This window comes from Acinonyx jubatus, chromosome E1 (genome assembly GCF_027475565.1).
Source record: "Acinonyx jubatus isolate Ajub_Pintada_27869175 chromosome E1, VMU_Ajub_asm_v1.0, whole genome shotgun sequence".
In the NCBI taxonomy this organism is placed as follows: Eukaryota; Metazoa; Chordata; class Mammalia; order Carnivora; family Felidae; genus Acinonyx; species Acinonyx jubatus.
In genome coordinates, this window is record NC_069397.1 from 2,378,653 (window position 1) to 2,389,691 (window position 11,039).

Sequence of the window (11,039 nt, forward strand, 5' to 3'; positions counted from 1 at the left end):
TTTTTAATGTTTGCTTATTTTTGAGAGAATGGAACAGAGAGAGAGGGAGAAAATCCGAAGCAGGCTTTGCACTAACAGCAGACATGGGGCTTGAACCCACAAACCACGAGATCATGACCTCTGACCTCTGATCATGAGCTGGACACTCAACTGACTGAGCCACCCAGACACCCCAGATCTTCAATTCTTTACATTGCCGTAGAAGTCTAGAGATTGTGTTTCTTACAATTTATACATTTATGTTACTTGCCTGCCCTCATTCAGTGTCTAAATTATGACCAATGGTTCATCAACAAAAAGAATAATATGCCACCAGGGGCGCCTGGGTGGCTCAGTCAGTTAGTTGTCCAACTTCGGCTCGGGTCATGATCTCACAGTTCATAGGTTCGAGCCCCGTGTCGGCCTCTGTGCCGACAGCTCGGAGCCTGGAGCCTGCTTCAGAATCTGTGACTCCCTCTTTCTCTGCTCCTCCCCCACTCACACTCTGTCTCTCTCTCTCTCAAAAATAAATAAACATGAAAAAAAACTAAAAAAAAAAAAGAAGAATATGCCACCCACAAAAGTGACGACGGATGTACGTTTAATAGCACAGGGAGATGGGTCTGATATATTGTTGGAAAGTATACGATCCCACCTCTACTCACTTAACTACTCATGTGTATGTATGGGCATTGAAAATTCTAAAGAGTTGATACCAGAGGATTAATAACAGTTATATAAGTAAGATTACAAATTCTGCTTTTTTTTTTTCTTTTTCAGTGAAGCCCAACATGGGGCTTGAACTCACAACCCTGAGATCAAGACCTGAGCTGAGACCAAGAGTCAGATGCTCAACCGACTGGGCCACCCAGGCGCCCCTACGCATTCTATTTTTATTTCACGCGAACATTCCACATTTTCTACAACGAACCCGCATTATCTGTGTAATAAGATAGTACGAAAGTAGGACGTAAGCTCGTTTCCTTCCTTGTTTCCCGGGTCCTTTGGTTTTGCTGAACTGAAAATACGGACTTTGTGACTTCTGGGGGGAAAAAAAAAAAGCACTAGCAGGCTGAGCAGACTTTTTTTTTAAGTGGAGGCCAGTGGTCCTTCCCAGGGCCCCCGAAACACCACCAGCAGGTGGCATCCTGCTCCAAATGTTGAGCCAGCGGGCCAGCCTCACTCCTGCGTCCTGTAGCGTGCAGTTCAGACACTGGAGGCCTTTGTCTGAGTCCCAACTGTGACCAACAAGACTGATGTGCCAAGCTGGCACTTTGCTCTTCTTTTCTCCATGTTCCACAGCCCGGAGCCAGGGCTCTGGCCCACGGAGGGTGAGCGAAAGTCACCTTGGGCCCACCTTTCCCCCCCGGGCAGCAGCCTCACCGAGCAGGGCACTCGAGAAGGGTCCTGAAGTGGCCGGAGCTTTATTGCACCATCAACTCCTCCTCCACCAGCACCACATCGGGACTCAGCAACTCTCATCCTCAACAGGGAGATGGAAGGGCCTCTCCCTCAGTTTTGCTCTCAGTTCTGTCCTTCCGGTTGAGCGGCTCCCAACCTCTCTTCCTTCCGGGAGGCCTCTGTCTGGAGTGCTTGGGCAGGTGGGGAGGGAGGAGGCCAAAGACAGAGATGCCCAAGGAACGGCGTCACTTTCCTGCCAACTCCCTCATCGCCTCTTCTTCGAAGCGAAAGGAGTGCCAGCCCTCGGCTTCAGTCAGGTCTCGGGCACCCAGGGCCTTGTACAAGTCCATGGCCCCCTTGTTCCAGTCCAGGACTGTGAGACGCAACTGGGAGCAGCCCCTTTCCAGGGCCACCTGTGGGAGAAGACATCACTTAGCCTTTCTCTCAAAAGGAAGCTTTCCTCACCATTCAACCCGAGGGGGGTTGGGCTCCTCTCATACATGCTTGCTTTTCCAGAACCCGCCTGGTGGCCCCATCCCTCTCCTCACCTCAGCCACCTTTTTGATTATTTTGGAACCGATCCCCTGACCTGTTGTGGGAGAAAAGAGACCAAAAAAACAAAACAAAACAAAAAAGATTGTTTCAGTTGAAGGGGATCTGAAAAGGTCATAAGGCTGGGATTAGGAGGCAGGGGATGCTGGTGGGTCTGGGTTGATTTCCTACCACCCCAGCCTCAGCCTCTGCCCCCCCCCCCACTCCCCGTACCCCGGTATTCGGGCTTCACATAGATGTCTTCCAGATAAACATTGCGCCCCTTCCAAGTGCTATAGATGAAGTAGTATAGCCCATAGCCCACCACCACACAGGGCCCTGAGAAGGAGAGAAAAAAAAGGGCTCAGGCCTCTGGGCCCCTGAGGGAGACCTCTGAGAGGGACAGGCGAGGGGAACCTCCCAGGTCCCAGGGTTCTTACCCTGTGGCTCCCCGGGGGCGGGAAGAAGTTCAGCCACCAAACAGCAATAGAAAGGATTCTCTCCGAAGCCGTCTGCTCTCAGGGCTGCGGAGATCCGAGTCGTGGGAAAGAGAGAAAAAGCCTGGGTGTGTGCCTGGCCTGGGAACCCATCCATCCCTTACCTCCTCCCCAGCCTCCATCAGGATGCCGGTGCTGGGCCCCCACCTTCCTCACTGATCTTCACCTGGTCCGAGAGTTTCTCGTACTCGGCTAGTTCCTAGGGTGTGGGGGACAGAGGCTGGGTCAGGGCAGGGGGTCCCGGCGTGGGGAGAGAGGCTGGGTCAGGGCAGGGGATCCCGGCGTGGGGACAGGAGCTGGATCAGGGCAGGGGGTCCCGGCGTGGGGACAGAGGCTGGATCAGGGCAGCACCCTCCCCAGGCGCGCCCCTCCCGCTGCAGCCTGGCCTCCCCGCCCCCACCCGCGGCCAGGCTGCCGGGGCCCTCTCCGGGCCCCCGGTTTCCGGCCCGCAGCCTTCACCCGAATCAGCTTCAGGATATTTCCACAGTCTCCCTCCTCGGCCTGTCGGATCCGCACGGAAGCCATCGCCATCCCCACCGTCTGGGACTGAAGTCTGGGACCCTCCCTTCCGTTCCGCAGACGCGGCTAAAAAGCAGGTAGCTCTCGAACGGGCCCGCACACACCGGCCCCGAAGAGCCGGGGGCGCCGCGGGCAGCGGTCGCGGGAGTGGTGGGCGCCCCCCTCCCCCCCGCCCCGCACCCTGCCCCGGGCGCGCCCCCGCCAGCCAATCAGCTGGCAGAGCAGGCTCGCCCCGCCCCCCCCCGCCCTACCCCCCCACTCCCGCCCCCCCCCCCCCCCCCCCGCCACCGCCAGCCCCGTGACTGGGCCCCCGGGCAGGGGTCAAGGCTGGACTGCGGGCTCCCTCGCTGTGGTTGCCTGGGTGCTGGTCGTCCCGTGGTGCTGTTCAGCCTCTGTGGTTGAAACCGCATGGATCAAAAGTCACCTGCCATCCGGCCCCGAGTCCCCCCCACCGCCACCACCCCTGCTCCAGCTGTGAGAGCTGTTTCCTAGGGGTCTTGAGTGGCTCCGAGTGGCCCTGCCCTCGGGAACAGTGGTATTTCAACACGGGTCAGGGAGGGGGTGATGAATTTCTATCGGTACGTGGTAAGATAATGAGGAGCGGCGGACGGGGCCTCTTCTTAGGAGCCACTAAATCACCCTCCCGGACGGTACCTCCCCGCTGAGGCGAGCCTCCGAGGCCTGGGAAGATAGTGAGGGAGGAGCTCAGAGCAGATACCAGGCCCTGTGCCTGCATGATCTCCATGAATCGTCATTCGCAGTCACCCCGTAAAGTAGGTATTATTTTTCACATTTTGTCAGCAAGGACACTACAGCACCATGGTGGAGGGACTTGTGCAGAGGCACCCAGCTAGATATTTGGTATTCCACATTTCAGCTGTAGTGCTTGCTTTCTTCTTCTTTTTTTATTTGTGATGTTTATTTATTTTTGAGGCGGGGGAGGAGCAGAGAGAGAGGGAGACAAAGGATCCCAAACAGCCCGTGGCTGACAGCAGAGAGCCCCAGGTGGGGCTGGAACTCACCAATGGTGAGATCAGGACCTGAGCCGAAGTCGGAGGCTTAACCCACCGAGCCACCCACCCAGGCGCCCCTCCGCTGTTGTTCTGATGGAGGATGCTGCTTGGGGTGCAGGGCAGGACTGCGTCTGGACCTCGGGCCTGGGGAGGCAGCCTCCTCAGGTGGGCAAAAGACTTCGGGGACCCAGGTCAGGCTCTAGAGGAGGAGAGGGGAAAATGGGGTATCTGTCCTGGCTCCTACACTTTCCCAGCAGGGGGAGCATAAGTGGACGAGCCCTGTCCCTCCCCCGATTTGTCCGCAGAGGGGGCGGAGGGTGAGTGCCCAGTCTCCTGCCCCCCTTCTTTCCACCCCGCCCCTGCCCGGGGACAACCTTTAACCCAACACCAACTGCCTGTCCCCAACACATTCTCCCCAGGGTGATCTGAGCCACAGAGAGGACCGCGGCCCATTATGGAGAGCAGAGGCCCACTGGCCGCATCGCCGGGGCTGCTGCTGCTGCCGCTGCCACCTCACGGCCACCAGGTAAGGGCCCTGAGACAGTCTCTCTACCCAGGTGCAGGATTAGGACAAGGTGTGTCAGCCCGTGTGTGCGTAGAAATGAGCTACCCTTCGGCTCTGGCCTCTTCCTTCCTCTCCTCTTCGTGCGGTAGCCTGTGTCTCTCCTGCCGTCGTCGCTGGGTCTCTGGTGTGTCTTCCTACCTTGTTTATTTTCTCTCTCTGATAGAGGATCCAGGACCCTCCTGCTGTGCACCTCAGCAGTGGTTCAGGACAAGAGCCTATCACCATCATGACCTTTGACTTCACCAAGATCAGGAAGTATGAGGTTGACATAGCCCCTTGACCTGGTCCCCTGACCCTACCTTCTATGCCTCGGATCTTCTCTTTTCCCTGCTTCCCTCTCCGCCGCTTCACCATCCCTGACCCCGCTTTTGTCCCCACAGGCCATGCCCCACGCACCATCTTTCCTTCTGTGTCCTTCCAGAACCTCTTCCTCCTTTGAGCTTTGAAGCTGGGATCCAGAGGGAGTGATTTTTTATGGCGATACCAACCCCCAGAAGGACTGGTTTGTGCTGGGGCTTCAAGATGGCAGGCCCGAGATCCAAATGCGCAACCACTTGGCCCAGCTTACGGTGGGCGCCGGGCCCCGGCTGGACGATGGGAAGTGGCACCAGGTGAGCCAGGTCCAGGCCTGCGCTGGCCTGCGGAAGGGGAACAGAACCGGGTCTCCGGGCAACCCCTTACCACCGTCCTCTTATTTGACCCGCAACAAAACCGCTATGGAGTTGCGATTCTTGTCTCCATTTTTTCAGAGGGGAATTTGAGGCTCACGTCCTGAGTGAGCCCAGGATGCTAGCTGCCTCTACAAGTCCATGTTCTTTCTGCTATACTTGGCTGCCTCTGCAGAAGGCGGTGGAGGCAGGCCCCGGGGGCCTCTGATTCAGCTTCGCTTCGCCCCGTCCGGCAGGTGGAAGTGAAGGTCCTCAGGGATTCGCTGCTGCTGAGTGTGGATGGGGAGGAGGTGCTGTGCCTGAGACAGGTCTCTGGGCCTCTGGCCGGCAAAGTCCAGCCTGTCGTGAGGATTGCACTGGGGGGACTGTTGTTCCCTGTCTCCAGTCTCCGTTTGCCGGTAACCGACAGCACAAGGGTGGGAACCCACCCCAGGTGGTAAAGTGTTGCTGCCCAGGGGACCACGGGGGTCTAAGTCCACACTCTTAAAGGAGAGGGACAGCATGATAGCTGCGTGGGAGAGGCCAAAGGCTTGTGTCTCAGAGGAGAATAAACTGAGCGTGGAGAGGCTGGGACAGGGGTTCACGTGTCTTGATTGCCACATCCCCACATCTTCCCTTCCCTGCACCGGCTCCAGCTGGTCCCCACCCTGGATGGCTGTCTGCGCCGGGAAAATTGGCTGGACCAACAGGCCCAGACCTCGGTGTCTGCCCTTACCAGCAGCCTCAGAAGCTGCGCTGCCGAGTCCCAGCCTGGCACATTCTTCCCTCGTGGGACTCGAGCAGAATTCAGTCTCCAAGGTAAAGGCGGTTTTTCCCTCCATGGCCGACCCTGTGTCTGCCTTCCCTTGTCTCCTTCCACCACTAGTTTGCCTCCTTCCTTGAGTCCCCAGCCTTGAGTCCTCAGAAAGGGTCACCCATCCCCCCACCCCAGACATCCCCCAGCCTCATGCAGAGCCCTGGGCCTTCTCTCTGGACCTGGGACTCCAGCTGGCAGCAGGTTCTGGCCACCTCCTTGCCCTTGGGACCCCAGAAAACCCTCCTTGGCTCAGCCTCCAGCTCCAAGATCAAGTAAGAGGGGGTGTTGCCTGTATTCAGTGGAGCCTGGGAGTGGCAGGGGGAAAGGGGGACCCCAGACTGTCAATATTAGGAAAGCTTAAGGTGGACGGTAGGGACATATCTTGACACGGACCAGGGGCGCCTGGGTGGCTCTGGCGGTTGAGCGTCCGGCTTCAGCTCAGGTCACGATCTCACGGTCCGTGAGTTCGAGCCCCGCGTCGGGCTCTGGGCTGACAGCTCGGAGCCCGGAGCCTGCTTCGGATTCTGGGTCTCCCTCTCTCTCTGCCCCTCCCCTGCTCATGCTCTGTCTCTGTCTCTCTCTGTCTCTCAAAAATAAATATTAAAAAAAAGAAAAAAAACTGCCCACAGCAAGCAAATGGCATTTATTTATTTATATTTGTTATTTATTTATTTATTTTTAAAGATTTATTATTTATTTTAGAAAGAGAGAGCATGTGCATGGGCTAGCGGGGGAGAGGAGCCAAGAGGGGGAGAGAGAGAATCCTAAGCAGGCTCCATGCTCAGTGAGGAACCCACCGCGGGGCTCGATCTCATGATCCTGGGATCGTGACCTGAGCCAAAATCAAGAGTCGGATGCTCAATGGATTCAGCCTCCCCAGGCGCCCCAAGATTTTATTTTTAAGTAATCTCTACACCCAACGTGGGGCTTGAATTTATAACCCCAAGATCAAGAGTCACATGCTCTACCGAGTGAGCCAGCCAGGTGCCCCTACAAATGGCTTTTACCTGGATCGTATTTACTTGGGATCGGTGTGGTTTTATGGAACATCAAGCCAGGAAGATTGGGGCAGCACGTAGGGGGCGGAAATGGTTGGTAGACAGAAGGTACCGCTCAGAGGCCCGACTGAGGCAGCAAGGGGTGTGGGGCCACAGGGGTCCAGGCGGTTTGCTCTTTCCTCCCCCGGTCACGTCCCTGTCCCACACACTCCGCAGAAAGTGGTGCTGTCCTCTGTGTCGGGCCCACAGCTGGATCTGCCTCTGGTCTTGGGACCCCCTCTTCAGCTGAAGCTGGGCGAGTCTGGGGTAGTCTTGAGCCAGAGGCCTAAGAAGGAGATCCTTGCCCTGCCTCTCTTGGATCCTGCCTCCCTCCTCAACCTCTGGGTCCAGCCACAGGGGCGCCTCTTCCTGGGGGCTCTGCCAGGTAAGAGCGATGTTCACGCTCCTCAGCACGCCGTTGGAATCAGCTAGGGGGAGAGGAGAAGACAGGCAAGGCCACGTTTTTAGGGAAAGGAAACTTCTGGGAGCCTAGAAGAAAAGGCCACAAGAAGAGAGGGGATAAAGGACCAGTGAGAGGAAGTGCTTTAGAAAATTTAGGTCAGAGAGCTGGGGTGGGGAGGAGCTTTGTGGGTCCAAGCTGCCCTCATGACCCCTCTGTGTCCCCTCCCTCTAGGAGAGGCTTCTTCGGCCTCCTTTTGCTTGGATGGCCTTTGGGCACAAGGCCAGAAGTTGGACATGGACCGGGCCCTGAGCAGAAGTGAGAACATCTGGACTCACAGCTGTCCCCAGAGCCTAGGCAATGACACAGACAGCACCCATTAAACCCCCACCTAAGAATCCCCTTGAATGTCACTCGTTCATTCACTCGACACATCTTTACGGGGTATCTGCAACGTACCAGGCACTGCGCTGAGCGATGGGCTGTACTGATGAGTAACCTCCCCCTGCCCCCCTTGGTTCCTGCCCTCTGGCTGCTCAAGGTCCCCCGGGGGAGGCAGACATCCATCAAAGACTAACAAGTAAGTGGATAATCGGAAACTGATAAGCGCCGTAGAGGGAATTGTAAAAGCTTGAAGACCAGGGGCCTTAACCTAGTCTGGGGGTCCAGGCAAGCTTCCCGACGAGGAGGAAGCCGTGACTTCTCAGCCTGGGAGTTCAGCAGCACCGACAGGCAGATGTGCGCACCAGATACGGGTCACTTTCTGGGAGCCAGGAGCCCCCTCCTTCCCCAGCATTTCCTGCCTGTGGGCCTTTAGCATTCCCCTCGCGGAGGCTGGTCCTGAGAGGCCTGGAAGGAAGGGAAGAAATGGAATCCTGCTGTTCCCTTAGCCGGGCCACTGCTGTGCAAAGAAGGAGCAGCAGGGGGCATGGGAGAGCCCTAGAGGGAGGGGGGCAGGGGTTCTGGGGACCGGGGCGGAAGCAGCAGGGAGAAGGAAAAAGGGAGTGGGGCAGAGGGCGAAGCAGCCGGCATCTCTCCTAGTCTCGTTTCCGTCCCCTTGCTGCCTTCCCAGACGAACCCGTCTCTACTCCATTCAAGGAGAGCTGGTTTATGCTGGTCCCAGCTGGGAAAAACAGACAGATTCGGGACTATCTCTGCCCTCAGAGAATGTGGTGACCCAGTCCTCCGCCCCGCCCCTTCCCGTCGCCTCGGCAGAATCTTGGTGTCCCAACCCCTACTTGGGGCACCCTCGGGAGCCCTGGCACCTGTTCTCCATCCTCTCCTCTCGAGGACTGTTAGCCCATCCCCCAACCCCCCAACCCATGGGGATCCCAGTGTCCCGGCCTCCTGGCTTCTTAAAATGATTTGCCTGCCAGTCACCCTGTTGCCAGGGTGACTCACTCATTGGACCTGTCATCCCCTTCTGCAGGGATCAGCCAGGACCGAAGTGACCCCAGGGTAAGGAGGCTCCAGGACTGTGTCTGGGGTGGAAGACAGCCTAGGCTTCTCCTTGGACCCTCCCAGTCTCGAGTTTGCTGGTCTACAGCTGCTGCCACACAGGCAGAGTGCCTTTGGAGCGTCCTCAGCATGGCCGGGAAGCCCAAATTCAACTCTGGTCCCCTGGGCAATGTTTGGGGCCCACCTGGGCCATTGGGTATGTCCATTCGACCGAGAGTCACTGAGGACCTACTGCGTATCAGGCATTGTTCTAGACGCTGAGGATGCCCGGATGAACAAGACAGACACGGTGCCTGCTTTTGTGGAGCTCACACTGGCGGGGAGGCGGGGGTGGGGGGGTGGGCAGGGGGGAGGTGGGCAGGGGCAGACGGCCCATAAGAAAAACAAATAAGCAAGATCATTTCAGGGAGCGGTTAGTGCTATAAAGGGAATAATATCCTGTAACGTAATAGAGGGCGGCAGTCGATAGACAGCCTTAGCCGGTGGTCAGGGAAGGCCTCTCTCAGGCAGTGTTACTTGAGCAAAGACTTGAATAATGAAAAGAAACCAGTCCCGTGGGGGCCTCGGGTGTGAGCCAGTGGGGGGTGGGGAGGGAGAGTTAAAAGACGCAAACACACCTGGGTTCCCATCAAGGGGTTGTTCTGAGCGGCAGCTTCGTGAATTTTTGTCCCTGAGGATTCTTCCCCGGGGCTGGCTTTTCTCTCGTCCCTGCACCCCACCCCGTCCAGGACACCGTGCCCCCAACCTCTCTTTCTCCAGGCTGTCCTAGATTCCAGGATTCCTGATTACCATCCAGAGCTGTCTACACTCTTTCATTAAGACTGACTTTGCTCCGACACAGACCCTGCCAGGCCCCCACCAAGGGCACCTACGGCGTCTGCCCAGTGTCCCCTGCCTCTCCCCCACCCTTGCGGACCTTTCCGGAACTTGGCAGGATACCCCACAGCCTCCAGGCCTGGTCTACCCACTCACTCCACCTTCTGTGCTTCCCCTCTCTTCCCTCCCTCCTTCCCCTTCTTCTCTTTTTCCTTCTTTTAACCGAGTTTCTCCGTTCCGGGCAACCATCACCACTGGCCATCTCCGGATCTTTTCATCCTGAAACACCGAAGCTCTGTCCCCGTTAAATAATAACCCCCCACCCCCACGCACACACACACGCACCCACATGTGTGTGTTAGAGCCCGCTTCTTTCCTTGTTCTTGTCTCTGCTCAGGGCATGCAGACCTCATGACAGACCCTGGATGTGGGAGAGGGGCTGTGGGAGTTTTTCTTCCCTTCCCTTGTTTCTGGAGATGCCGGAGGCAGGACTGGGTTCCGGGAAGAGGTTGGTTCTTTGACCCCCATTCCTTCCTTCCTTCCTTAGCCAACTTCCCTGTGAACACCGATGCTGCAACGCTCCCTCCATCACACCCCTCCTCATGCTGACCCTCACAGGGGAAGATGTGCATGGAACAGCAGGTTCCACAGCCTTCCCCTGAAACGTACGGACGCGTTCATTCTTTTCCGAGGGTGTACAGGACAGAACTGAGCTAGCAGTCTGGAGGGCATCCCCAGGCCAGCGTCTGCCAGGCTGTGTGTGTTGAGGGTAGGGTCTAGGCCTCATCTCTCCAGATCGGACCTAGCTCATTTTGATTCTCCTTGTCTCATGGAGGAAAGGGCAAGTTGCTTCCGCGCAGTTTCTAGCAGAAGGAGGCATTCTATGTCCAAGTCCAATTCGGCAACCGGACGCTGTTTTCCATGGCTCTGTGGAGTGCTCGGGTATAGAGGGTATATACGACAGGGTATATAAGACAGAGGCCTGTTCTCGAAATGCTTGCAACCTGGTTGAAAGATAAAATACCATAAGAGTCAGGGCGCCCGGGGGGCTCAGTGGGTTAAGCATCCAACTCTTGATTTCGGCTCAGATTATGATCTCACGGTTCGTGGGTTCCGGCCCCGCGTCGGGCTCTGGGCTGACAGCTCGGAGCCTGGAGCCTGACTCAGACTCTGTATCTCCCTCTCTCTCTGCCCCTCCCCTGCTCATGCTCTGTCTCTCTCTCTCCCTCTCAAACATAAATAAACGCTTTAAAAAAAAATCCAAACTATGCCCTTTGGCCTACAAGGACCTGTATGATGTGCCTACCTCTCGGATCTCTTGCTGCGTTAATCTTGCTTTCCCTCATTTGAAGCCCAGCT

At 57.0% G+C, this 11,039-nt stretch overlaps 2 protein-coding genes and 1 long non-coding RNA gene across 3 annotated transcripts; 1 reads left to right on the forward strand and 2 right to left on the reverse strand.

Annotated features, from left to right (window-relative positions):
* Window positions 1-830: 830 nt before the first annotated feature.
* SAT2 (spermidine/spermine N1-acetyltransferase family member 2) lies at window positions 831-3,114 on the reverse strand. Its single transcript, XM_027047538.2, has 6 exons — window positions 2,868-3,114; window positions 2,556-2,607; window positions 2,352-2,435; window positions 2,146-2,250; window positions 1,929-1,969; window positions 831-1,793 (listed from the first exon to the last, which is right to left on the reverse strand). The coding sequence occupies exons 1-6, from the start codon at window positions 2,937-2,939 to the stop codon at window positions 1,626-1,628; spliced, it is 522 nt and encodes a 173-aa protein (XP_026903339.1). The 5' UTR covers window positions 2,940-3,114; the 3' UTR covers window positions 831-1,625.
* A 103-nt stretch (window positions 3,115-3,217) lies between these two features.
* LOC106972502 (uncharacterized) lies at window positions 3,218-5,038 on the reverse strand. The gene is made up of 3 exons (XR_001429859.3): window positions 4,902-5,038; window positions 3,950-4,139; window positions 3,218-3,319 (listed from the first exon to the last, which is right to left on the reverse strand). It is a non-coding gene; the product is annotated as an uncharacterized LOC106972502 (long non-coding RNA).
* On the forward strand, window positions 3,966-7,810 carry SHBG (sex hormone binding globulin). Its single transcript, XM_015069476.3, is given in 9 exon segments — window positions 3,966-4,105; window positions 4,360-4,466; window positions 4,669-4,760; window positions 4,927-5,116; window positions 5,410-5,571; window positions 5,809-5,971; window positions 6,105-6,241; window positions 7,184-7,391; window positions 7,641-7,810. Coding segments are annotated over 8 exon segments (1,173 nt in total). The 5' UTR covers window positions 3,966-4,105; window positions 4,360-4,394; the 3' UTR covers window positions 7,790-7,810.
* The last annotated feature ends 3,229 nt before the right edge of the window (window positions 7,811-11,039 follow it).

Bases quoted from the DNA above. Each gene is read 5' to 3' on its own strand.
- SAT2 (XM_027047538.2), bottom strand. From the start codon at position 2,939: ATGGCGATGGCTTCCGTGCGGATCCGACAGGCCGAGGAGGGAGACTGT. The intron at 2,608-2,867 runs GTGAAGGCTGCG...CCCACACCCTAG, and splicing joins ATATCCTGAAGCTGATTCGG to GAACTAGCCGAGTACGAGAA. The intron at 2,436-2,555 runs GTGGGGGCCCAG...GGATCTCCGCAG, and splicing joins GGTGAAGATCAGTGAGGAAG to CCCTGAGAGCAGACGGCTTC.